This window comes from Eleutherodactylus coqui, chromosome 5 (genome assembly GCF_035609145.1).
Source record: "Eleutherodactylus coqui strain aEleCoq1 chromosome 5, aEleCoq1.hap1, whole genome shotgun sequence".
In the NCBI taxonomy this organism is placed as follows: Eukaryota; Metazoa; Chordata; class Amphibia; order Anura; family Eleutherodactylidae; genus Eleutherodactylus; species Eleutherodactylus coqui.
This window is the reverse complement of record NC_089841.1, coordinates 143955830-143982846: the sequence shown is the minus strand read 5'-3', so window position 1 is coordinate 143982846 and position 27017 is coordinate 143955830. Positions and strand designations below refer to the sequence as shown.

Sequence of the window (27017 nt, the reverse complement as noted above, 5' to 3'; positions counted from 1 at the left end):
CACACCTAAATCCAAATATGCCATGCACCCCTGGGTGAACATACCAACAAGTTTCCAGGTGACTGCTTATGCCCACGTTCTAAAGGATTTAGTCTACTCTATGGGGAGCAGTCAATGAATGATAGGTCATAACATTGCTAAAACTTGGCACTAACTGACAATGATCTGGTCTCAAACCTAACACATACCACATCAGTCAGTCTTAGGCCTCCTACAGATGTCCCAGGCAGATCCTGCTGCAAGAATTCTCGCTGCGGTATGCGAGCAGTGTCCCTGCAGTGACTACTGAAGCTCATCTGCTCCCCAGTCTCCTCCACTCTATGTGCCAGCTGCTGTACACATTGTATGTAGTGAGGGCCATTTGTCTATACTCATGTCACTTCTTGCAGGTGCCAAGGCACTCTGAAGGTTCAGTATCCCCCACACTTCCCATTGGGGTGGATACTTCTTGGGCAGTGTGCCATCCCTTTTCAGCCTTGCAGCTCTGCAAGGCTCAACAGGGTCTTCCATCCACATTTTTTCTGCTTTATGGGATACACACATTTAAGTCAGTGAATGGAGGTCTTGGGCACAAGTTGTCACAGGCTGCAATATAGCAGTCCTCCACCTGAGGTTCCTTTGTTTCCCATCCTGGGGACGGCTCATGAAGTGACAGGAGAGGATTTTTGTACTTGCCATAAAAAGGTCTCTTGTGGCGATCATTGGAAAACATAGCACCCCGCACATTCTGAATCATTTTCTGTTAATTCTTTTGGCATGGTTTTTCCTACTGCTGAGGCACAAAACTGATCAGCTCAGTGCCTGTAGGTAGATAGGTTTTGCTCCGGTTAGACTTTGTTTAGTGTCAAGCCTCCATCAAGGCAGCAGCCTATACTCCATGATTTGTGTCTCCCAATTAACACAATGAGAGATTTTACAGAAAGTACGAAAATCCTCTATTCTGCATCCGTAATACGGACATGTTTCCAGGCCCAACTGTGGTAATTGCTAAACATAAAACAGGAAACATGAAAGCAAAATTCTCAATAAATATTTATTCCACAGAATCCTTTCCAATGAAGTATAAAAATGTCTTTACAATGTGATAGTATACACTCACTGCATTAAAAAAAAAAAACCACACTATAGCAATCTGGACTTAAACATAGTTGAGGATATCATACAGGCTGTTATTATATAAGACAGTCTTAAACCTTATGCACACAGCCATATTACAGACCTGACCTACAGGATTCAATGAGCCCATACTGTACAGCTGCTCGATTTCATACCAGAAAATAAGTCAGCATGTTCCATTGAATACTCTATTTTGGAGGCATCTTTCCTCAGCAGCGTTGCTTCTAGAAGAAAATAGCACCATGTGGAGATACCATGCAGCATGAAGAGCCTGTTATCCACAGTACAGAGCTGCAAAGACACTATTCTGCCATGTGCGCTGAGGCCTTAGTTATATAGTAGATTTTTAGTCAATCACAAAATAGTGTATACTGCCATTTAAAATCCTACACTAAAGATGCTTTTTCCACCATTTCTGCTATTCAAACACCAACAAAAGCACCAGAGTCCGAGATAATATAAAACAGATGATTCAAGCTATTCATATGTTTCAAAGGGCTGCTTGTAGCTAGCACATAGAATGATAACTACAGTGCAAAGTGCAGGATTTGGTCAGCAGGGGACCCTTCATGTCCAGATCTGCAGTCTATGATTCCAGCTGTTGGAGGTTGTCATTTTACAACTCTGAAAGATGAAAAAGCATGAAGCTTCATACACCTTGGTCAAGTTGTGACAACTATAGTTTTATTCATTCAACATGATTACTCCAACACACACAGTTTTAGGGCTCACTTTTCAGATTCTCATGTGCGTGCTCTCCCATACAAGTCTATTGGAGAGTGCATGCGCACGAAAGCCTGGAGTCAGATCTCCCTGCACTGCGCGACAGCGCTGGATTGCGGGTAAATATATATTAAAAAAATAAAATTAAAAAAATACATCACCTGGCTCCCTGTCCCGTCCCTAGTTTATGGTGCCGTGGGGACATGACAGGTTCTCTTTAAATATATCAGGCAGAAAATATTTTTTTTTGTAAATACAAAAACAGATTGCTTCTAGCCATAGCCCTTTTTCACAGATTTTTTCCTGAAGGAAAAAAAAAATTTGACTTGTCAACAAATACTCTGGAGAAACATTATTTGTTAGTATGTAGGCCCAGCCAAGCCCAAAGCTTTCTAGAAAGGGGTAAAAAGAATGCATATCAAATAACTGCATGCTCAGGATGCACATCTCTATGTAAAACACAGAATAAAACTATACTTCGTCTCTAGAATGCCTGCATTACTTTTAACTCCGCATATACAAATAGGATGAAAGGAGAGATAAAACCAAATTCAGAAAGCAAGGTGTAAAATCCAGTAGTCCACATTAAAGTCAGCTTTTTAGCCATGGATGTGCTTCGATGGAAGACTTGCTTCGATCGCCATAGTCATACAACAGTTCCTCCCCTGCCTTTATGTCCCTTGATGCAATCAATATAAGGTGAGGTACATTGTTGATATCATGTAACTTTGTATGGCAATTTCCATTTTTGCTATGGTTTATTAGTCTTCCCAGGCGGTTGGTTTCTTTTGTAGCGTCAACACTGAAAGAAAGGTGGGGGAAGAGAAGAAAAGTGTAAATACCAGAGATGAGCTGTAAAGTGTACATGAACAAGCAAGTAGCAAAACTCAAGTAGCATTCTCTGCAGCCTTCTCCTGCCGGGCAATGTACCCAGTCACTAGTGACTAGCGTACATTGCCCGGCGGGAAGGAGAATGGACGCTATAACAAGAAGAGGATCTGGCCGGCTTGTGGTGAGGTGACCGGGGGACTGGAGAAGATCAGGGAGGAGAAAAACCAGCAAGGAGTCTGCCTAGGGAGGAATAGGCAAGTTTTTTGTGTTTTTTTTTTTAAATGACAAGAGCCCTTTAAATTGTTGCCAGGTTTTCTTAAAGAGACACCCATCTTTTTGCAGTCCTCATTGAATGTAGCATAAGTTACTGCCTGTCACACTGATATGGCTGCTGTACTGACCCGTGCAGTAGTTTTAGAGAATCTTTTAATTAGTAGCACTCAGACACTGGAATAGTCCTGATTATTCATAAGCTGCAGGCTAAACACACCCCCACGCCACCCTCCAGCCAAGGATTGACAGCCCTCTATGCACAGTAATATGCAGACAGCAGTCAATTGCTGGAGGGTGGAGTGGGTGTGGCTAGCCTGCAGCTCATGAATATTCAGGACTGCTTTAGGTAGTGCTCTGTGCATGTGATGGTACTGATAAAACACAGTTTCTACAAAACTACTGCACAGATCCACACAGCAGGTAGGGCAGTAAGTACAGTTGTCATGGGTATTGTATGACACTTATGGTAATTAACAGGATCCATGTTGTGACAGCATCAGTTTCTCTACAGGTATATTTAAAATAGGTTCTCTCTTTCAGACAAATGGGTCATCACTTTGGGTGCCATCTGACAAAGCCAGGATTATAGGTGCAGCGCAAAATGGTATAAAGCACAAGATACCGCTTCACTTTTTGGAATCTGCTCCTGGTTTTGGTTTCAAAAAGCACATTTAAAAAATCCTGCACGAGTGACAGCAGCTCTTCCCATTTAGCAAACTTTTCTTTTTGCCCCAACACCTAGCAACCACAGGAAGAATGGCTGGGAATTCAAGGGCACAGCGAGCAGTAGAAACAGTCTGGGCCCACCTATTGGACCATTCAGGATTGATTACCATATAGCACAGGAATGATTGAAAGTCACATTTATAAGGCATTTGGGCTTTAATAACCACTCACACTACCTTGTTGTTCCCTACATAACATAGTTACGTCAGCTCCAAGCTGCTGACAGGTTCCCTTTAGTTCAATGCACTACATGCTAGCCTCTAGTACTTACCAGTAGGTTTTATTCAGGTACTGAAAATAATACATGTAGCAGCCAGTGGAAGAGTCCTGAGCATATAATGCCTCTCGCCTCTTAGCGTCTGTTGTCTCTATGAGGTCACCATGGTATTCCACCACAAATTCGCCACGTTGGAAGTTACGAGTTGCAATCACGCCTCTACCTTTATCAGTAATTATGTCAATCTGAAGAGCAAGTGCAAGAATAGTGTCATTAAGATTTTAATATACACTATGGTGCAAACATTTTAGGCAGGAGTGGACAAAAAAGTTGCAAAGTAAGAATGCTTTCAAAAATAGGAGCCATGGTGTATGACATGTGACATGACTGTCTTCCACAACCTCACCTTTGTAGCAGAGTTTAGCTCTTCCTTGCCCAGTTTTAAGCCTCCTACACAGCTGTTTGTTTATGACCATTTCAACCTGCTTCTGAAAATGATCATTATCACCTGTTGAGTGTATGAGTAACAAATTATACCAGATTAGTCCTACAAAATTCCAGCCTTTGTGCAAGTGTACCTAAAAGAATTGATGTGGTTTTGGAGGCAAAAGGGTGGTCACACCAAATATGAAATTTTATATAGATTTCTCTTAAGTTAGTTTGCTTTGCATTTTGCTAACAATAATTAACTTAAGAATTCTATTTTTGAAAGCACTCTTACTTTGCAGCATTATTCCACACCTGCCTAAAAACTTTTGCATAGATCACGCACTTTTTTGCTAGACCAGCCATTAAACACAAGATTAGCAATCATACTACAGCGTTCATGAACACAGACACACTTGATTGTTTAGTATAAAAAGCAATAAAATAAACATAAAATTAAAATATTCTATTTAAAATTGTCAAACATTTTTAAAAAAAAGCCCCATCAGCATATAGGCCGAATACACACGGGCACGCACGGATTCTGCCTGTGCCCAGCGACCCTACATACCTGACAGTGTCTTTTTTGTACTGCGGATGTGCCAGCCATCGCACATTCGCAGTCCTGATTTCCCTTGTGCTGTCAAGGCTTGACAAAGACCGCTTAGGTAGAAACGTCACAGGTCTATTTTACTTTATAGAGTTTGAATAAAGGTATCCCTTTTTACCCAATCTGGATCTAACCATGAGTTCTTGAGTGCCGCTGCAGTATGTTCTGACACATTACAAGCTGGACGACTAAGATTCTTTTGTCAGTCAGGCTGATTTACAGATTGTTCATCAACAGTTCAGAGCAGATTAGATTCACAGTCCTGGAGAGCTTGCCCTATGAATCTGCTCTAAACTACTGTATGATTGAACCATCGCACTGACCTTCTAATCCTCCAGTCTGCAATGTGTTGGAGCATACTCCAAGTACTTTATTGTTATATCTGAAATGGAAACTAAAACCATCTTGCAAGTACAATATACCTTCATTCCTTCTTCTGTCCCGCTTAGAATAAGGTCATCTATTCTCTTCTTCTCTTCTATCTGAAAGATGAGAGAATAATAAGCACCATTACAACTAAAATGGATTTCTTGAGAGATCCGTGGCTCTCGTTACCTGTAGCTCTTTTTTGCTTTTTCTGCAGCTTCGCCTGACAGGGAAATAATCTGTGACTTTTCTGTTTGCAGGAGATTTTGTTTCTTGTACCCTAAAGAAAAGTCAAAGTAAAGAAACAATTTTGGCACTTGTCATAAGTCTTCATAATTCATCAATATTTACAGCAATTTGTTGGAACCAAAGCTTTAAAATAGAAATGTTTAGGGCTATTTTTTTTACAAGAAGAGTCCTGTTTGTAAACAGGAAAGCCTGCAATCCCAGGCACCAATATTCACATTTTAGGAATACAATAAAGATGCTAGCTACATAGTATATTCCTAATTACTAATGAAAATAAAAGGAATTCTGTTGTGCACAAGTAAGAACAAAAAGGGTAAGACACTACCATCAGAATCAAATCATTTTTATGCAGGGCTTCTTCAAGAGATCAATTCATTACAACCAAATTGAGACATGCAAGAACTTGTGATCAATGGTACTTCACGTTCTTGGAGCCCTAGATCCCAGACCTCTACTGATGACAACTCTTAACAGGTCTTAAACCTTTGCAATCCAGTTTTGAATTCAGGGTTTCCTAGGGGGTTCTCTCTTTTTGCCATTATACAATGGCGCCATCTGCTGGCTAGAGCTAGTACTGCAGTATATGAAATTCCAGAGAGGCCCCCCGACAGAGGGGCCAGTAAAATACAGTAAGAATACCCTTCCGGACGTCTTTCAACATCGGAGGTATACAGGCTTCAATCAGAATGTTGGAAGACGTCAGACAGTGGATTAGAAAGGGTTAAGTTACTTGACTGACAACAACCCTTTAACATACATTTAAGCATATCTGAAGAGGCAATGTGATTGAAAGCATGAATTCACACTAGTTTGTCTGGGTGGTCAGACATGCCATACTCACTTCCTTCTGTTAGATTTTGCCTTCACCATCTTCTGAGGCCCCGATGTCTTGTCAGCAAGCGGCAACAATGATTTCTTTTGAGTTTCGTGGACCAACTGCTCCTGATCAGGAATAGCTTCTGTAGAATTACAGCCGTTTCGTTTGCGTTCGATGGCTTTTGCCAATTCTGTTGTGGCAGCAGCTTTTATGTTCTCAACTAAAATTAAATATCAGATACAAATGTCACTGATTGGGAGAACCAATAGGAGTGTAGACTTAAGAGACAGACAGCTTATACACTTGAAGTATTACAACTTCTCACCCTAAAAAAAGCCAAAATAAGTTCAGAAACTCAAGGTTAGAAGTTGCATACTGCCCAAGAAAAGGGGGATGATATGAAAAAAAAACCCAAAACATTGGAGTCACTGTGAAACATTCTTCAATAATTAGATGTGCACTATAACAGATCTTCCTTAACCCCTTGAGTGGCGGGTTTCCTACCACCCTGTCGTGCCCACCAGGGCAGGTTTTTTTAAAATGGTCTAATCATTGAATTTCAACTAATTTTGCAGTTGCGTCTCAAGAGCCATAACTTTTTCATTTTTCCATTGACACGGCCATATGAGGGCTTGTTTTTTGCGGGACAAGTTGTGATTTTTTAAACAGGGGGGAGGAAAAAAAGAAATGGGGAAAAAAGAAAAAAAGGGGCCATGTCATTAAGGGGTTAAATAATGTATTAACTTCCTTCTCTGGGTCATTACGACGCATGGATACCACATGTGTGATTATATTTTAGATTTTTTTACAAAGTAAAGGGAGACAAGTGTTTTTATAATTTTTGTACTTTTTTTTAATTTTTTTTTTTCTTTTGTCCCTTTAGGGGACTTCCACAGGGACCCATCAGGACCCCTGATCACATTCCGGGGGTCCGATGGTGACAGATCTTTACATGCTGCAGTCACATAGACTGCAGCATGTAAAGGGTTAACAGCAGAGATCGGATGTTTTCTCTGATCTCTGCTGTAAGAGCAGGTACCTAGCTGTCCTCTCACAGCTAACAACCAGCTCTCCCTGCCACAGAGACCATCGGCTTGCTTCTGACAAGCCGATGGTCTCTATGGCAACCTGTAAACAAACCAGTGCAGGAGATTGCCCGCATGTCGGCAATATCTTCTGCTGGTTTTTCAAAGCCCTTGCTTTGTTCTCTGTGGGTCTGTGCAGGCAGAGCACAATGTCACAGCTTGTGGCAGTGTGCTCTGCAGCTCCCATAGTGATACATAGCCCGGAAATCTTCCGGGCTATGTTGCTATGAGCAGTGGAGCTGGTCCCGGAAAATTTCCGGGCGTGCCACTCAAGGGGTTAAAGCGGACCTGTCATTTCAGAGGACTTGTCAGAATAAACTAGCATTTGTACACAAAAAAAAAAACCCAACCAATTTGTCCATTCTATCAGGGGTCATTCACACGGTGTATTGTCAACTGCGTATTACCCTGCGTGACATGTGGTGAATGAAGGCTATGAAAGTCTATGGACTTTCACTCATACTTGCATTTGAACTGCGACTGAACACTGCATAGAATACGCAGGAGAAATAAATTGCAGCATGCTCTATTTCACAGTGTATCATACGCAGCTCTTGAAGAAATGTGACACACTCTTCAGCATCAGCACAAGAGAGAAGAGATCTCTTTTGGACAGTTAAAGGAGCAATCCATAAGGAAATCAAGCTGTGCCATTATGTGAGCTAGGGAAAGCATCAGCATCCTGGACACACAGACCTCACATCCAGTATTTATTACTGGGAGGGACACCACTACATGAGAAATATCTGAAAACTAGATGCAGGCTGCAAACTGCATATAAGAGGACTGAAAAAGGAATGGAGATTGCAAATTAAATTTTAGTACAACTTTACTCCTGGTAAGCGCTGACATTTAATAATTTCACGTCAAAGGTGATCATAGCCTTTAAAGGGAATCTCGTGAAAAACAGCCCTAAACTAGTATGTAGATGGCTTAAGAGAGATTCCAAGGATATACTTACCTCTGAACCCCTCGTCATTCCCCTGCAAGCGAGCTTACAAACTGTCTATGCTCTGCATACTAATGAGTCTGTGGTAACTTTTGTCAGATTTTACGACTCCGGGGAATGCATTACAATGCATAACAGGGGCCGCCTGCCAGCTTACTGCAGGACAGGAAGAAGGTTCAGAGATAATTACGTTCCTGGGATCTCTCTCTCCAGCTAGTCACACATTTTGGTATTTCAGGGAAGATTTTCTATGGTGACAGCTTTTTTTTTTTTAAGGTGTTCTGCTGCCATTTTCCTAACTGGCCCACATTGTGTCTTTTCCCAGCTGCAGGTACCCAGAGTCCCTTAAAATTGAGAATCAGAGAGGTCTGACCATGGGGACCCTTAAAGGGGTTGTCCCGCACCGAAACAGGTTTCTTTTTTTTTCAACCCCCCCCCCCCCCGTTCGGCGCGAGACAACCCCGATGCAGGGACTTAAAAAAAAAACAAAAAAAAAACGCACAGCGCTTACCTGAATCCCCGCGCTCCGGTGACTTCTTACTTACCGGTTGAAGATGGCCGCCGGGATCTTCTCCCTCGGTGGACCGCAGGGCTTCTGTGCGGTCCATTGCCGATTCCAGCCTCCTGATTGGCTGGAATCGGCACGTGACGGGGCGGAGCTACACGGAGCCGGCATCCTGCACGAGCGGCCCCATTCAGAAAAGAAGACCCGGACTGCGCAAGCGCGGCTAATTTGGCCATTAGACGCCGAAAATGAGTCGGCTCCATGGAAACGAGGACGCTAGCAACGGAGCAGGTAAGTGAAAAACTTCTTATAACTTCTGTATGGCTCATAATTAATGCACAATGTACATTACAAAGTGCATTAATATGGCCATACAGAAGTGTATAGACCCACTTGCTGCCGCGGGACAACCCCTTTAATGATGTCAGAAAGGTCAATTCAAGCTATGGTAACAGCACATATGCCATGTGGCAAAAGAAAAGAAAAAAGTTCATTTTTGTAGTACAATGGGAGTCAATAGCACTCATATGCAAATATGTGCTTTAAACAGTTGTCTGCCTCTGTTGTAAATTTTCATTATTGAAGGGAAAAATATGTCATTATCCCCATCAAAGCCATGGGCCCTTCTACAGAAGCCATTGGACCCCAATATATGCCATAGGGGTCCATCAGGCACCACTGCATGTTGGATCTGGCATTGCATCATGGTTTCAGTGAAAAGCTAAGAGGTAGTTGTGAACAGAGCCCAATAGGCTTCAGGGCATATGAATGAGTTACCATCCGCTTTCTTGTGTACATCCACAGAGGCTTTGCCCAGATATTTTCCTTCATTATGTATTGCTGAGTTTTCTTCCTGAAGAGGTGGTCTTGTACTGGCAGATTTAGGAGGGCTCATATAAGAATAGATTTTTGCCTGTCCCCCATTTCTCACATCCTGCTGAAATAAAGATGAATATACAGAGTAATTAGTTAGGTAGTTCATAACACAAACTGCTACTAGTTCTGTAATAACATGAAGGGAGGGCATGCAAAGGCACTATAGAGACAGCTACTGCCTACACTGAAAAATATCAACTTGTTCTCTTCATGCAAGCATGCTATCCCACTGAAGATATATATGCATTAAGGTCAATGCCAAGAGGACACCGGCATCTTAAAGGGCAGCTGCCAGCAATAGCTATGGTGTATGCATTCAATAACCATCATCGCTTCTCAAATGTTAGATTAAAAGCCTCAACAGAAAGGTCACATGAAAAAGAAACATCCAGTAGTGCCCGGAGAGGGCTGCCCACTGAAGACTTCTGCCAGGGCGAGAATAATTTCCTCTAATCACATCACACCAAGTTTATTATCTGCCTTTATTTTGCTAAGGTGCTTCCTGTTAATCCAGATCTGAAGTGCTGGCTCGCTCTTCTAGTGCTCGTTTGTACACAGGAGGACTCACAGAACCGGTTTAAAGTCAGAAACATGTAAATAACTTAAAAAGGGGTTTGGTCAATTAAAAAAAAAAAAAAAAATTCTATACTTACTTATTCCTCCCCAGGCAGTCTTCTTACCAGATCTTCACCTGGCTCCTCCAGTTCCCTGGGTCACATCACCTCCAGCCGGACGGATCCTCCTCTTGTTTTGGGGAGTCCATTAGAGCTGCAGTTCACTACCTGTAGGGCAGTAAACGCTATGAGAGACGTAGCGTTCACTGCTGAGCAGGGAAGGCCGAAGCCTCGGCAACCTGCTTTAACCCCTTCATGACATGGCCTATTTTGAGCTTAAGGACGCAACAATTTTTGGCGGATTTTCTTCTCCGTTTATCAAAAGTCATAACTTTTATTTTTCCGTCGACGCGGCTGTATGAGGGCTTGTTTTTTTGCGTGGCAAACTGTAGTTTTTATCGGTGCCACTTTTCGGTACATAGACTATATTGTAAAACTTTATTTTTTTTTTTTAATGATAGCAGGGAGAGAAAACGCATCAATTCTGCCATAGATTTTTTTTTTTTTTTTACAGCGTTAATCATGCAGCATAAATGAGACATTCCATTTTTCTGCGGGTCGGTACGGTTACAACGATACCAAAATTCTTACATTTTTTTAGGTTTTCCCACTTTTCTGCAATAAAAACCCTTTTTCTTGGAAATCTTTTTTTTTTCTAAATCGCTGCATTCAAAGTCCTGTAACTTGTTTATTTTTTGATGTACGGCACTCTATGAGGGCTTATTTTTTGCGAGACAAGCTGTAGATTTTATTGGTACCATTTTGGGGTACATATGGCTTTTTTGGTCACTTTTATTGCGTTTTTAGTGAGGCAAAATGCTAATTAGCATTTTGCCTCAGTTTTTTAGCGTTTTTTTCTGTGCACAGTCAAAAGCATGTGCAACTTATTGTACGCATCGTTACGGACGCGACAATACCAAATATGTGGGATTTTATTTATTTTTTACCTTTTTTTATGCTAATCTGAGAAAAAGCATAAAAAAATGTTTTTTTTTACTCTTTTTTTACATTTTTTTAATCTTTGTGTTTTTTTTTTACACTGTTTGTGTCCCTCTGGGGACTTTAACCACTGCCCTGATGATCGCTGCTATAAGGCATGGCAGAGCTACTGCTCTGCCATGCCTTATAGCTTATACAGCCATCCTAGGCATAGGCAATACAGGACGCCAGTGTCTGGCGTCCTGTTGCCATGGTGACAGGCCGGGCTCTCGCGATGACATCGCGAGTTCCGGCCGGAGACACAGAGGGAGCCGCGCTCCCTCTGTGAACTCTTTCCCTGCCGCGATCTACTTAGATTGCTTAGAGCTGGCGTCCCGCTGCTTAGATCTACTGTTGCAGCGGGACGCCAGCTGTGACTGACAGCCGGCTCCCGCTGCGGGATAGCGCGGGATAACATATGATCCCGCGCTATCTCCAGGACGTAAGTTTACGTCCTGTTGCGGGAAGTACCCTGCTGCCGGGACGTAAACTTACGCCCTGCAGCGGGAAGGGGTTAATAAACAGGTGTGGGGTCTCACCGCTAGTGTTTATGTAGTATGTATAGTGGTGAGATGCCACGCCACAATGCTAAAGCAGACTGACGAGGATTCAACATTCCCTGCTAGGCAGTGAAAGCTAGCGTACATTGACCTGCAGGAAAGAGAATGCGGCAATGTATGCATCACAGGAAGAAGAGGATCCGTCCGGCTGGAGGTGACGTGACCCGGGAGAAGTGCAGGAGCCAGGAAAAGATCGGGGAGGTAAAGATCTGGTAAGTAGACTGACTGGGAAAGAATAGGCAAGTATAGAATTTTTAAAAATAGCAGAACCCTGTTAAGTTATTCACAGGTTTCTGACTTTAAACCGGTTGTGAGTCCTTCTGTGTACAAACAAGAGCACTACAGCAGGCAGCTAGCACGTCAGATCTACGGAACCCTTTTAACATAGTATGAGCTGCCTCGAACAGAGTAAGGGCTCATTTACACAAGTGTAAACACGCAGTCAATAGAGCCCATTGATTTCAATGGGTTCATTCACAGCTGCGTATTTTTCAAGAGACTTTCGATAACATAGGGAAAAAAATGCAGCATGTCCCATCTTGGTATGTCTTACACATAATAGCCTATTGAAATCAATGGGCATGCGTAAATATGAAATCCCATTCCTTTCATGTGTAAATACACAGGTTTTCTGTAGGCTTTTTTGTGTGTAAAAAAAACTGCCAATAGGCAAGACAAATGCATATTTTGGCCCATGAACATGCTGCGTCTTCATGGACCAAAACACACATACATCCGTGTAAATGCACTTTAAATGCTGCAGCATTAACAGTACAAGCCACGTGAAGGAGATGGAGCGCAGGTTTTCTGCAACTGTAGGGCTATTGAAAAAGGTTGTAGATTTTAAAAGGGGTTTTCCAGTTAAATACTACTGATGACCCATCATCAGGATAGCAATAGTTACAAACGAGGTGGCAACATAGACGAAGTAAAATTACAAAAATTTTATTAACCCATGTTTAACAAAAAAAAAAAAAAAAAAAAGGAATAAAAATGTTATTTTATCATCTATGCTGCCACATCTTTTGCAACTATTGGTCTTCTGATACAGACTGAAGGTTCATAGTCCCTAAATGTAGCTTTTTCCATATCATCCTACGCGGTGTTTTGCTGCGAGTGCTGCTGGATTACGAATTTTCTACATTGAGACCCATCATCAGGATAGGTAATCAATAGTTAAAATCAGCCAGGGTCTGTGGCTCTGGACCCCAACTGATCAGCTAAAAGAGGCGCATGCTGTCAGCACAGCAATAGCACAGAGGTCGGAGAGGAAGCCTCCATCCCGATCTCCCATGTAGTGGCCAGCACTTGTAACTCCGACCTCTGTGTATTTGGAGCAGAAGTCTCCGCGCCGACCTCTATGTATTTGCAGCGCTGACAGCATGCTCCCGCTCAGCTGATCTGTCGGGGTTCGGAGCGACGAATCCTGGCCGATCAACTATTGATGACAGGTCAGTAGTATTTCACTGGAAATACCTCAAGTCTGCTGCATGCCTGCTTATGCTACAAATTTGCATCCTTGCAATACAAGACTTAAAATCCACAGCAGATCTACTACAAAACACTCTGGCCAAGTCTGCACAATTTAGCGGTGGAATTCCTGCATATTTGCTCTGGGTTTTGTACAGTAGAAAGCTTGCAGCAAGTAATCTGTGTGTCGCCACCCTATAAACAGCGACTTCTACAACGCAATCTGCACAGTCACATGGGAGTCTGTAGAAGGAAAGTACTAATATTAGCTCATACTGAACTCCAGACTGCTGGCCTAAATCTATGTACCCGACATCAACCTTCACTATGCAGATGGAAGCAACAAGCCTGTAACGGGAACCATCTGCAATCACTACATCTGTTTACAGCAGTATAACCAACACTGTCAGATTGTCATCCACACTCCACGTACAGAACACTATTACCATCACAGAGCAGTCAGCTAACTACACCCCATCCAGAAAGGATGCAGCAGTCTACTCCAGTAACACACTCAGCTCTGCTACATCCTCCCCAGCTGCACAGCCCCACAAACTAAGTAGTGCCGATCTACACTCGGCCTTCTGGTCTGAACAAACAGGACAGTTACTGGCCAACCGACCCCGTTCATTTTCGGTTTGTTCTCATTGGTTCCCCCGGGCGGACAGGTTTCTGGTGCGTCCCCACTTCTTCCGTCGCTGGGTTTGGACATTTTCTTACCTAGGAGACAGACAGGGTGGGTTTGTTTGCGTTTATTGCAGTTGGGTTGGTCAGCGACTAATGACTGAACCTAGCGCCGCCATCTTTAAAGGGCTCAGAGGGCGGAAGACCGAGCCTTGCGGGTACCGCCCACTCCAGCCGGCCGCCCCATAACCTGTGCGGTCAGACCCCGGAAGTGGAGGAGAGAAATGCCGGATGCACAGCAGCTGTGACCGGTCGCTAACGAGCTGCCCACAGACCGGGCTGCCGCCGATCCATCCCGTGCTCCTAGTCCAGCCGGCCGATGAGACACACGAGCACACGTGACATGTAGTTCTCCCCGCACAGACTGGGCTCACGGCAGAGATGTGCAGCCCGGCTGGTTTCCACCACGATGAACTTGGCTTCTTATTCACAATGCATTTCTGCTTTGGATAAATCCAATCCTGACCGCAATGAGTAGCCGGAAGTGTAATCACAGGCATTCTCCCCCCACCCCACACTAACTGCAATGGGAGTAATGCCGGCTATTACACTTATGGCACTGACCTCTGATGACCACGACCGGCCCGTAGCACTGACCGCAGGCTGAATGATCAGCTGATCATGGGGGTCATTAGCAGCAGCCATCCATCAACTACTGATGACCTATGAGTAGTTATATGGGTTTTCCAGGCAGCACCCACTGTAAGGACCGGGATCAGAGCCGCTGCTCCGCCCCCTGTGCATAATAATCCCTGGATCAACAACCCTTCTGAAGAGATAACATATAATATTGCATCGCTCAAGAAAGGCATCCAGGCCCGCCTTGAACTCATCGAATTCCCCATCACCATGTCCTCAGGTAGAGAGTTCACTAGTATCACTGCTCTTACAGAAAAGAACCCCCTTCCAAGTTGTGGTAGAAAAAAAAAAAAAAAGGTAGCTGCACCTGCAATTACAAGCGCTGGCCACCACGAAGCGGTCGGAGCAGGAGCAGCACCTTCCACTCCAATCCTGGCACCAACAGCTGGCGCTGCCTGGAAAAACCTTTAGGCTTGGTTCATGCAGGACAGTTTTCCAGTGGCCATTCTGTGAGAAGTTGGCACCAAAAATCCTTGAGAATTCCACTGGAAAACTGCAGCTGTGGGTTTTGGAGCGGCTTCACCGCCTGCATTTTCACTGTGCCCATCTCTTGCCATAGAAAGGCCGCTGCGGGGAAAAAAAAAATTGATATGCTGCATATTTAATTTCCGCACGAATTGGCCGCAGCGCGTGCACGAGATTATTGCAAATCTCGTCCACTCTGCTGGCTTATCCTAGGATTAGGAGCCACATGCGGGCAATCCGCACGGAAATTCCACAAATCTACCCTGTGTGAACCCAACCTTAAGGTCCCGAAATACCCCTTCAGAAGGATTATGCCACAATTGCTTGTTATCCCTTATCCACGGTTGTCTTTTGCTGGCTGCAGAGCACACAGTCTCACTGAGGCACATAATGGTACAGTAAGAGCCCCCAGAGCTGTAGGGGTGGCTGTACCAGACCCCGTTCACACAACATTTGGAGTGTCAGATCTATGTTGAATTTCTCAAACATGGATTTAACACTTTAATCTGTGGCAGAGATCTGAGGCCGAGTATTAAGAGTGCTGCTGGGGATTTTCATGCAGAATCATAGATTCAGCCCCCATCAAATTGCAAAATCACATGGAGCTGCTCAACATGGAAACCACATAAAGTACGGACATAATTTTGTCCCCCCCCCCCCCCCGTGGACATGAGGCCTTAGAGATGCATGAACCGCTGCGCAATTTTGCAGGCACGCACATCTGGTATTCATTAGACTAATTAGCCGTTTCGATTTGTGCACAGAAACAGAAGCACCAATATGCATGCCTTGTGGGTGCAAAAACATATCGACATATACGCAAAAAAGTATTGTTCATTCCGCAAAAACATAGCGTTCAGGTGTGTGCAAATACGCCTGCACTCGTGTGAAGGGGGCCTAAGTGAGTTTAGACCAATGATCTTACACCGAGCACAGAGTGTGATACCGCGCATCAAATACAAATGAGTCTAGCGAGGCCCAAAGTGGTTCTGGACATGAAAATTGGCATCAAATTGGGTAAAAGGCCACTATAAAGCCGAACGCACACAACCAGGTCGGACTCAGACCCTGTGCCCCGCCGGTTACCCCCGTGTACCTGTCCGGATTTCTTCTTATCTGCATGCGGATGTTTGCAGCCGGAGCACATGCGTTGTACAGATTATGCCGCGCTGTTGCTAGGGAATGAATGACACCGATTACGCGGCCCGTCCTCAGGGTCAGCTACGAACGGGCCGCGGATCGGACGGCTTCCATTGATTTAAATGGAAGCCATTCGCGCTGCAATAGAACATGCTGCAATTTTCAATTTTATTCATTTTAAACCATTTTTTTGTGCGCGTTTAGTCCCGGAAAATCCTTTACTTATTCAGATCACTAAAATTAATAGTTTGCACACTGATGCCACCTCCATGCCCAGAACCACTTTGGGCTAAGATGAACTCACTCAACTATGTTTGATGTGGGGCATTACACTCTGTTTGCAGCGTTAGATCAGTGGACCAAACTCATTTAACCCTTTAACCCCTTAACAACTGCCCATATGTCCCGATTGCAGCTTCATTAGAAGCCTGGCATGGGTCTCCCCTGCTACGTAGAGCAGATGATCAGTGTTAGATGATAGCCTGGTACTTATTTTAACAGCAAGGACCAAAAGAACCACGGGATCCCCGCTGTTTGACCCTTTACATGCCACAGTCAGTGCGACCGCTGCATGTAAGACGCTGACGGAGGGAGGACGCTGACGGAGGGAGGAGGTTCCCATGAAGTGATCGCAAGTCCCAATGGGTTGCTATGGCAACCAGAGGCTTGAATATAGCCTCCGAGTCTGCCAGCTACGGTGGCCTATGTAGGCTTTCTAATACACTGCTATGCTGATGTATAGCAGTGTATTACAAGACTAAGAAAATATGGTGATATTCAAATCCCCTAGTAGGACAAAAAAAAAACAACCTGTTATATGTTCCCAAAAATTAGATAAATAAAAGACAAGTTCATCCCGCAAAAAAGCAACCCCCCATAGAGCCCCGTTGGTGGGAAAATAAAACTGCTATGGCTCTTGGAATGATGTGACAAAAGCTAATATCTTATCATCTTTTTTGCATACTGAACGCTGTAAAAATTAAATTAAAAAAAAAAACAAATTGGCAGAATACGCCCCCCCCCCCCCCTCTTTTTTCCCCAATCGCTCTAAAAAATAAAAAAAAAAAGTTACTGTACGTTATATGTACCCAGATTGTCCACAGCACGCACAAATATTTCAAGCGGATTTCATGCACCGCGGCTCATCTTAAAATATTTTTATTTTCCTTGCAGGAAATCGTGGATTCACTGCGGATCATCTGCAACCCCACCTCCCAGCCTCCCCCCCCCCCCCCACCCCCATCTTTCCAATTGCTTTTAACGTTCAAATCCGCAGCAGATCCATAAATGTATTTGCGGATGCACTGCGGATCCGAAGCTCCCAGAGATGAATGGAGCCAGATCCGCGGTAAAATGGAGCACGCTGCGGATTATTATCTGCAAATCATTTAAAAATCAAATCCGCAGGACTTAAATGAAGTGCGGATGCCCAATGCTTCTCTATGGGCGGCTAGAGCTGCGGGTGGCCCGCGAGGATTCTATAAATAAAATCTGTCCGTGCAAATTGGGCAAAAAAAAAAAAAAAAAATTAGTGTGATAGACATGATGATTATTTATAAAATGTCTATCGATTAATATAACCCAAATGTATTTTGTTGTTGTAATGACTTTTAGCTCAAGAGTTTAAAGGACACACACACAATCTAATCATAGTATTTGCTAGACAATGGATGTCTGATCTAATGTTAGTTAAGTACATAGAAGTTACACAAGTTGCACAACCAGCTTCTAAGAGTTAAATCACAGTGTTATGTTATTGCTTGAGTGTTTTCCCAGTCCTCCCATCCTCCACACACAGAATCTTCTTGAACAAAGGGATATCTACTTTCACTTTCAGATTTGGACACATGTTAAAGACAAAGACTTGCTTATACATTGGACTTGAGAGAAGGTGGGCAGGAAGGAGGGGGGATTATATATGATCCGACAAATGAGAATCCTATATGTTACTGATGTAACCTGTTGCACGCCCATTGTGTGTCTGTACAATAAAAGGCCCTGTCTGGCTGTTTCTGGGCAGAGAGCCATTTTGAGCATGAGACTGATACCTCGTGTTTGACTTGGTCAGTGTGCGCATACTGCTTCTACACAATACTCAATTTGGAAGCGACAAAATACCCCAAAAGCCTGCTGGAGAAAATTATAATCCAGTTCAGTGGCGTCTCCTGGGTGGACCGAGTTAAGAGATTTTGATTTCTTTCATTCTGGAAAAATACAGAGATCGGCGGATGGCACGCAGAACTCAGGGGCCCGAAAATCTACAGAACACGGTAAGATTGCTTTATGTAAATCTACCGATGTGATCTGGGTTCTGACTGCTTTTCTGCCTGTTCCTGGTCCAGAGTGATAAATCAATGAAAGGCAGGTAATATAGTTCTTTCTTACTCGGAAAAGACCACCGTTTTAACCTGCTTAAGGGGTATTTTGTATGCTGTGGCTGTTATGTCTGAGACGGTTAAAAATTGTTTATGCAAGACCAAGAGATAAATTCTGTGAGGGTTAATGTGTCGGGAGGGCGGACTCGGCTGTTTAAGTCTGAGGGAACACGCCAGTGACACGTGCTCCTAGGTAAAACTAGTGTGAGGTTAGGAAGATTTATGATACGTATACTTACCATATGATTGAGCGTGTTATGTTCTCATATGTGGAAAGGTATTTACGGGTGAATATAGCCGTGGTGTGACGGCTGATTTCTCCAGAATATTGTTGAAGTTTTGGTCATTGAAAATAATCGTCAGTCTCTGTGTATAGCTAAATGTCCTGTCTAGATCGTGTACAAGGAGTGCTCTTGGGGATTACTAGACGGTGGGTTGTTAAAAAAGGTAGATGAGATATATACCTTGGGTTGATATAAAGGTGGATATATATATATACCTTGAGCCCTTGTGGGTATTCTCCAGTAATCCCGTCTGTCTGCTATTATAGAAAGAATGTGCAGTGTTGATTATTGGGGGAGGGGTGCTGGTAAGAGAGTGGACTGAAGTTAAGCCACTAAGAGCACTTCTCAATTAACCCTTTCTGTTTACTTTGTCTTTCCCTGTGTTTTATAGAATTAATGCGTATTGTAATCTGAGTGGGAAAGAGGTTATATGGGAAGGATTTGAAGAAAGCAGATTTTACAAGAGAAACACTACTGTGTCTTCGAATAGAATGAATAGAAACTTTGAATAGAATAGAATAAGCAGGTAGCATAGAGTTGAGCAAAGTGAACAAGGACAAAGGTCATAGAGCTTGTGATTTGGTTGCTGATGGGAAAGGATCAGGAAAAGTTGCAGAAAGAAATGTCAGGTCATGGACAGATAAGATAGGCTGTAGAAAGTTTCAGAAGATGAGCAGGAAGCCTAGCAGAAAGAAAGGTGTTTTTAGATTGCTAGGAGAAGGTATAACGTAGTCAAGAGATTGAAGAGGGGAAAGCATGTAGGGGGGTATGTGTATTGCTAATGAACAATGTAATGTCTTTGTGTTGACTGCAGCCCCTCCTTGTAATGGCGGCTGGCTTGCAATGTTTACAATCCAACATAGTGTGACTCTGCAGTAAATGTAGTGAGGCCTGCCCCCACCCTGAAGTTACTCCCCCCCCCCATGTGCTCACTTTCAGGGTGTGTGATGTTACTTCCGGTCCCTCCCCATCCGGGACAGGACCTGGCCCCGCCCCTTCCTCCTCCAGCGGCCATCTTGCCTCACCTGGACGTGCTGCTACTCAGCAGCCATTTTGCCTCACTTGGGAGATTTGTAGCCCCGCCCCTTTCTGCCTCTGGCGGCCATTTTGCTGCATTTGGGAGGCCTATATTCCCCAATGCCACTGTATCCAGTGCTAACATCATGATTGTCTGAAGTAAGGTTTTGTTTGACCAGACTTTGTTACGCTCCAAGATGTGGCCACTTTGGATGTGTGATAGGTTCAGGGAAACAAACCTTTGTGAAGATGCAGCTTGGGACATAGTAGATGACTAAGCTGGTTTATAGTGCATGGAAGATTGGAGTTGATGCATGGGGGGCAGAGACCAGGAATACATGACAGGGGACGCTCTCTCATGTTCCCAGGGGCTCTGTTTTCCACTGCCCGCTTCTCCAATGCCTACTCAGACAGATGATGTTATGGAAGGCTCCTACAGATGAAATAATTTCCCTATAGTCACCCAGCAAACTTTTTCATGCAATTTGGTGAAGTAATTTTACTTTTTATGTGAAGAAAGAGGGATTGAATTGCCCAGAGTAGGATGTTAATTCATCCGTATTCTTTAGTTTTTCTTTAAGTCTTTTGTATATTCTAGTGTCAGTCTACACTGAAGCTATAATTATATTCCGACAGGAGAGTAAAAGCTAAACGCTGGCCATACCCTGAAATACTATTACACTGGGTGACGTAAAATTTGAATTGTGTGGCGCCCCCTTGTGTTAAAAAATGCTAACTGCAACCTGAAAGGAAAAAAAATTTTTTGTAAGGAGATTTTTGCTCAGACTTCGCTGCATACAATGTCACCTTGACCTACAAAGTGCTTGTTTTTGTGCCTCTTGGTTTACTAGTTTGAACGCAATGACTCTTTTTGCATTGAGTATTCCTGTTCAAAAGGGGGGAGGCAGAGGTGATCTGGGTCATAGATGATCTAGGTGTTGTAGATCAGCTATTGGGTTTGAAAAAAAAAAAAATAAATGATTTTGTGCTACAAGATTCCGAGCCATGTGAAATAGAACATCAGAACGATTATTTAGTACTAATTCAGTAAGAAACTGCAGGTATGCAAACAGTTATCAGAACCTCTGTTGATAATGCATATGTTGAGCTTTTTGCAGATGGTATCAGGGTGAGGACTGATGACTCCACATCGGATATGCAGTGGTCACACAACAAGATGTCCTAGAAGCAGAAGCTCTGCCTCCGCATGTCACAGTACAAGAAGCGGAATTGGAAGCCCTCACTGAGGCGTGTAGAGTGGCGAGAGGTAAGACCGGCAATCCTTTACACTGACTCCTGGTATGCATTTGGCACAGCTCATGATTACGGCCCAATATGGAAGGCCAGACAGTTTTTTTACCTTAGCAGGACAACCAATTGAGTATGGTGCAGCGGTACAGAGTCGCATGGAGGCCCTACTTCTACCTGACAAAGTTGAGAGTTCGCACCGATTCCTACACTGGAGAGGCGAGAGACGACACCCTCGCTGACAGCGCAGCAAAGGCAGCGGCCCTCAAGCCGTGGAAGAAAGAAGAAAGGTACTGACAGCATGAGTCAGTGGCAAAAAACTTTGGACATTGACAAAAATTTGGACTTTGATATGCTAAAGACTTTTACAGTTACCAGCCAGCAAGGAAGGAAAGAATAAATGGACTAATATGGGAGCAGCAGAAACAGGACAGCGTGTGGTGACCAGTCAACAGCACTTGCCCACCACAGTTCCTGTATCCCATGATGGCCCAGCTGATGGACGGAAAGACCCACCTAGTAAAGCAGTAATGACGACGACGCTTGAAAGAGGTTGGGCGACTTCTAGATTCTCTGTAGCTGCTGCATCATTTGTCCGGTTTAGCATGATCTATGCCATAGGTGAGACAGGGCAGAAGTAAATTTGCCACATCACACTTGCCGGGACCACTCTACCCATTTCAGGGATTGCAAATTGACTACGTTCAGCTCCCACTTGTTGGGAAGTATGAATACGTGCTTGTTGATGTCTTTACAGGTTGGAGGCCGACCCTGTTACCAAGGTAAACAAGTAGGTAACCGCAAAGAAGCTCATGAACGAGGTAAACTGTGAATATGGGGTACCAGAGGTGATTCAGAGTCAGACAGAGGTATAAACTTCGCAGGTGAATGTAACATGTCATGTCTGCTCTGGGTGTATCCCAGGCCTTTTACATACTGTACCACCTTTAGTGTAGTGGAAAGGTGGAGAGACGTAGTGGCACGCTAAAAAAGTAAGATACTTAAAAATGACGCCACTTTGGAAAGACTGTCATCCAATAGCCTTATACAGTGTTAGATATGAACCCAGGGGGGATTATACATTATCTCCCTATGAGATTGTTTGGGCTAGCCCCAAGGCTAGGTCGTTACTATCCTCAGTGGTTACAATTACAATCTGATGTGTTGACTGAGTATGTGATTTTCGTTGTTAAAGAACTAACCAAAGCCTATGCACAGGTGTTCTCTTCCAGATTCAGAGGCAGACACTGGGACACATATCTTGCAGCCTGGGGATTGGGTGTGCGTCAAGAAGTTCCTCAGGAAGCACCCTCCTGAGCCCCGATTTGATGGCCCCTACCAGGTGCTTCTGACTACTGCCACAGCTGTGAAACTAGCCGAAAGACTTACATGGATCCATGCTTCATACTGTAAGAAAGCCTCAGATCCGGGAGACCAGTCTTAGTTGTGCCAAGGACATTACTCTGGTTAGGGCTAGTGAGAGAGGAGGGTGGCAACTGGAATCCTTAGTCGGAAGAATATGGGGGTATGGTTACCTTCTAGTATAACTCGTCCAATGCTCAAGTAGCCGCATATTCCTTCGACTATTGTACTGTGGTCCCGTGTCTAGGCGCAAGATCCCACCGCAGGCCAGATTTAGCTCAGTCCAGCTGGTTATATGACTTATATACCCGGGGAATACAATATGTTTGCGCCACTGATAACGTCTGGGGAGAAGACTGCCGTTATTGGGGATTAGTGGGATGTAACACAGGAATAGACTGGTCCTATAAACCGCGAAGTGCCTTAAATAAGAAAGATAGGAGCGGGAAATCCCTAATTAGTCGTATAACCCTCCTTGAGAATAATAAGGATAGCAGGTATTGGAAGGCTGAACTTAGTATGTTGCTTGGTTTTAATGCGGTTTTTACATTAACCATGGGAGATCCAAGCCCGGGGGACGGGGAGACTTATAGTCTGGGGACATACCGGTACGGGAGGACAGATCCCTTAGGGAAGTTTAAAATAAGGGATATGGTAGATGCAGCCGAATGGAAGCCTTCACTTAGTCCCGTGCCCATAATTAACCCCCTCCGCCGTAAGATAAAGACCTTGACGAACATGATGATCATAGCCGACCCTACCTTTTGAGGACACCTTGACAGTAGCGACTGGCTACTCTGACCAGAATCTCTGGTTGGAGTTGATGAGGTACAATGCTAACAGGAGCAACAAGTCTAACTGTTGCGTGTGCGGTAGTGCCCGGCTACACTCGGGGATAGTCCCCCTAAATCTCCCTGTAGATGCTGAAGAGTGGTTTATTAGTCTCTTCACGAACATTTCCGCTAATTACACTGTCCGTGAGAAATGGAAGAAGGAATACTCTATAACTACTTAAGTGTTTTGCACCGGAGAGAGTATTACTGACTACCCTGGAAACTACACCTGCCAGGCAAATAGGCAGGGTAGAGGGAGATTTTTGGGGAACTCACCAATATTTCCCTTGTTTAAAAAAGATGAAGAGCCAGATCCGATAATGCCAAACACATACGCTACCAAAGAAAAGGAGAAATGTACTAGTACTGTGCCTGCCCCGATCTCCTAAGATGGATTGTCAGTGGAATTCCCATTTGCCAAGGGATAGTGCAGAAGACCTTAGGTTCCGGCGAGGGCACACCCTGTGTGGTGTTAACTTGTACAGATAGAGGGTATGGATGCCCGGAAATGAGCCCAGGGAATCCATGGCCTCCCTCTGAGGTGAGGTAGGGATTCCCCCCCTCCTAGGAGTAGGGACTTACGGGCAGTGGGAAAACCCTGACGCAAGGGTGAGGCGACCTGGACGTGTTCACCATTAGGACTATCTCCAGGAGGGACATTGGTGTGGGTGAAGATTAGGGAGTCCCACGCCGTGCGTACCTGTGCACGCTACTAGTATTGTAACATTATACTAGAGCGAGAAGAGAGACCCCTGGTGGTAGTTTTGATCTACACGTATACATTGACATCATAGGATAGCCAAGGGGGGTACCTGACAAGTTTTAAAAATTAGAGATCAAGTTAAAACTAGATTCGAGTCCATTTTCCTGATCATTATGGTAAAATAAACGTTGACTGGATTAATTATGTTTATTATAGTTAGCAGTGGTTTATAAATTATACTAGAGACGCCTTATAGGGACTAGTCGACCAATAGGACCTACCCTCGACTATGACTTTTTTTTTAAAAAATAGAGTGACCTTAGATATGACTTTAGCTAAAAAGGGGAGTGTCTGTAAAGATGATAGGGGAGACTTGTTGTACCTACATCCTAGACGACACGTGACCCGCGGGTAAAGACGCAGTTGCCATTAAGAAGCTGACCGCACTAACTAAAAAGAGCTAACTTTTGGGACCAGCACTCGCCATGGATGAGCGGGTGGTAAAGGATCCTGGCACAGACGGGCGTCGCTGTTGTATGTGAACTGATGGTTACCCTTTCTGTTCTAGTCTGCTGTGTTATCCCCTGTGTCAGAGAGACCTGTGAAACTGATGCTGGAAAAGCCGCTCCCACCATGAGTTTGCTGGATGCATCCCCAGAAGGAGTGGACAAGTCCTACACCCCCTTGAAGACTCTAAAACGAACCTTCAACGCGCTCCAGTTATAGGCTCACGCGCAGAAAACTGTGAAAATTAGATAGAGAATTAGAGGATAGACATTTTAAGGGGGGATTGTGATAGACATTTTATAAATAATCATCATGTCTATCGATTAATATAACCCAAATGTATTTTGTTGTTGTAATGACTTTTAGCTCAAGAGTTTAAAGGACACACACACAATCTAATCATAGTATTTGCTAGACAATGGATGTCTGATCTAATGTTAGTTAAGTACATAGAAGTTACACAAGTTGCACAACCAGCTTCTAAGAGTTAAATCACAGTGTTATGTTATTGCTTGAGTGTTTTCCCAGTCCTCCCATCCTCCACACACAGAATCTTCTTGAACAAAGGGATATCTACTTTCACTTTCAGATTTGGACACATGTTAAAGACAAAGACTTGCTTATACATTGGACTTGAGAGAAGGTGGGCAGGAAGGAGGGGGGATTATATATGATCCGACAAATGAGAATCCTATATGTTACTGATGTAACCTGTTGCACGCCCATTGTGTGTCTGTACAATAAAAGGCCCTGTCTGGCTGTTTCTGGGCAGAGAGCCATTTTGAGCATGAGACTGATACCTCGTGTTTGACTTGGTCAGTGTGCGCATACTGCTTCTACACAATACTCAATTTGGAAGCGACAAAATACCCCAAAAGCCTGCTGGAGAAAATTATAATCCAGTTCATTAGAATACACATACAACTTATTCCCCCCTACCCCCCAAAAAAACAAAAACAAGCAAGCCCTCGTAAGGCTATGGCGACAGAAAAAAAATTAAAGAGTAAAACGGTCGCCTGCACACAGCACATCCGGATTCAGCTTGCGGAACACCTGCGATCTATCGCAGAAATGAATTTAAAATGCTTGCGGACTATCGCAGATTCAAGGTTTTGTCCGCGTGGTATATTTTTAAAAAAAGGGGGGCGGGCACTTTTTTCACCCACCTTCCTGCTTGGTCTCCAAGCAACCTGATTAGAATCGCCTACAAAACCACAATGACATTTGCAGATGCACTGCGATTAATACACTTCCATAGAAGTCAACTGAGCCCGTCTGCACAGAATCTGCACTAATAGAACATGCGGAGATTTCTTTTCTGCTCACGGAATCCACAAATTAAATCCATGCTTTTCTATGGGTGACTTGAACAGCGGATCTCCTGCGCGGGTGTCAATCACAGATTCCGCAATTCAAATTGCCGGTGTGCATGAGGCCTTATGGAATGAGACAATGAAAGCAAAAAAAAAAAGCCATTAAGGCACAAACAGCCTTTGTCACTGAAGGGTTAAGGACAAGAAAAAATAAAAATGCTGAAAAGTTTATTACGAGTAAGAAGCTGCAGCCAACATGGTATTCCCCAGTAGGTGTACAATGTTCCTAAGGAAACGATGCATCATGGGATATTCTGCATTTCCATCAATTTCTACAATGATACGGGGAATACTGGAATCTACTAGCAGCGACCGAGAGAAAGCTGCAGCGTGCATGGCGAGGGCTGCACAGCAACGGATACCTATGGCAGCTTCCCGTCCTAACAGGTTTCGGAGTCCGCCGGCTCAGCCACGGCCAGCAGAAGCAGATTTCCCAGTAACACCCTATGAGTGCTGGATAATACAAGCACATGGCGGCCCGTTACCTCTCCCCATGACGTCCTGCTGCAGAGCCGTACTCTCTGGATGCCGGTCACCACAAGAACCAGCTCGCCTGAACCTCCACGGGAGAGTTTAAAGTGCCACACGCTGTATCAGCCGTGCTGGAGTGGAGATCTCCGCCCACCTCACACTCCATTGGCTCACAATGCTATCTATTAGTTTATCGAGCCTTGTCATTGGTAAAAAGAAACTAAGCCCCGCCTCATACCCAGCCCCCCGCCGTGTTCGGCTCTCTGGATGGTGCCAGCAGTTTTAAATACCACTGAGCGATCCTATTGGTTGTGAGAAAAATGCATCCGGAAGGTGATTGGCTGACCATGCAGGCTGCTGGACGGAGAATACGTGTTAGAGCTTTGTATGGTGTGATCCGTTTAGGACAATGGTGGAAGGAAGCATTGTTCTGTATGGGTATGACCACACGTCATGGAGGAAATCCACACGAGGAGATTCAACACCATGGAATCAATTAATTCAGTGATGAAAATCTGCAGCATT

At 44.1% G+C, this 27017-nt stretch overlaps 1 protein-coding gene across 4 annotated transcripts; it reads right to left on the bottom strand.

Annotated features, from left to right (window-relative positions):
• Positions 1–1022: 1022 nt before the first annotated feature.
• Positions 1023–26620, bottom strand: KMT5A (lysine methyltransferase 5A). Of its 4 annotated transcripts, none has more exons than XM_066603342.1 (8): positions 26507–26620; positions 14014–14111; positions 9671–9830; positions 6379–6574; positions 5478–5568; positions 5345–5404; positions 3941–4131; positions 1023–2641 (listed from the first exon to the last, which is right to left on the bottom strand). In XM_066603342.1, exons 1-8 carry the CDS (start codon positions 26514–26516, stop codon positions 2431–2433), a joined length of 1017 nt encoding a protein of 338 aa, XP_066459439.1. In that variant the 5' UTR covers positions 26517–26620; the 3' UTR covers positions 1023–2430. The 4 variants fall into 4 exon arrangements, with proteins under 4 accessions (XP_066459439.1, XP_066459440.1, XP_066459441.1 ...); XM_066603343.1 differs by having other exon boundaries at positions 9671–9827; XM_066603344.1 differs by lacking the exons at positions 14014–14111; positions 26507–26620 and adding an exon at positions 14112–14229.
• Between the last annotated feature and the right edge of the window lie 397 nt (positions 26621–27017).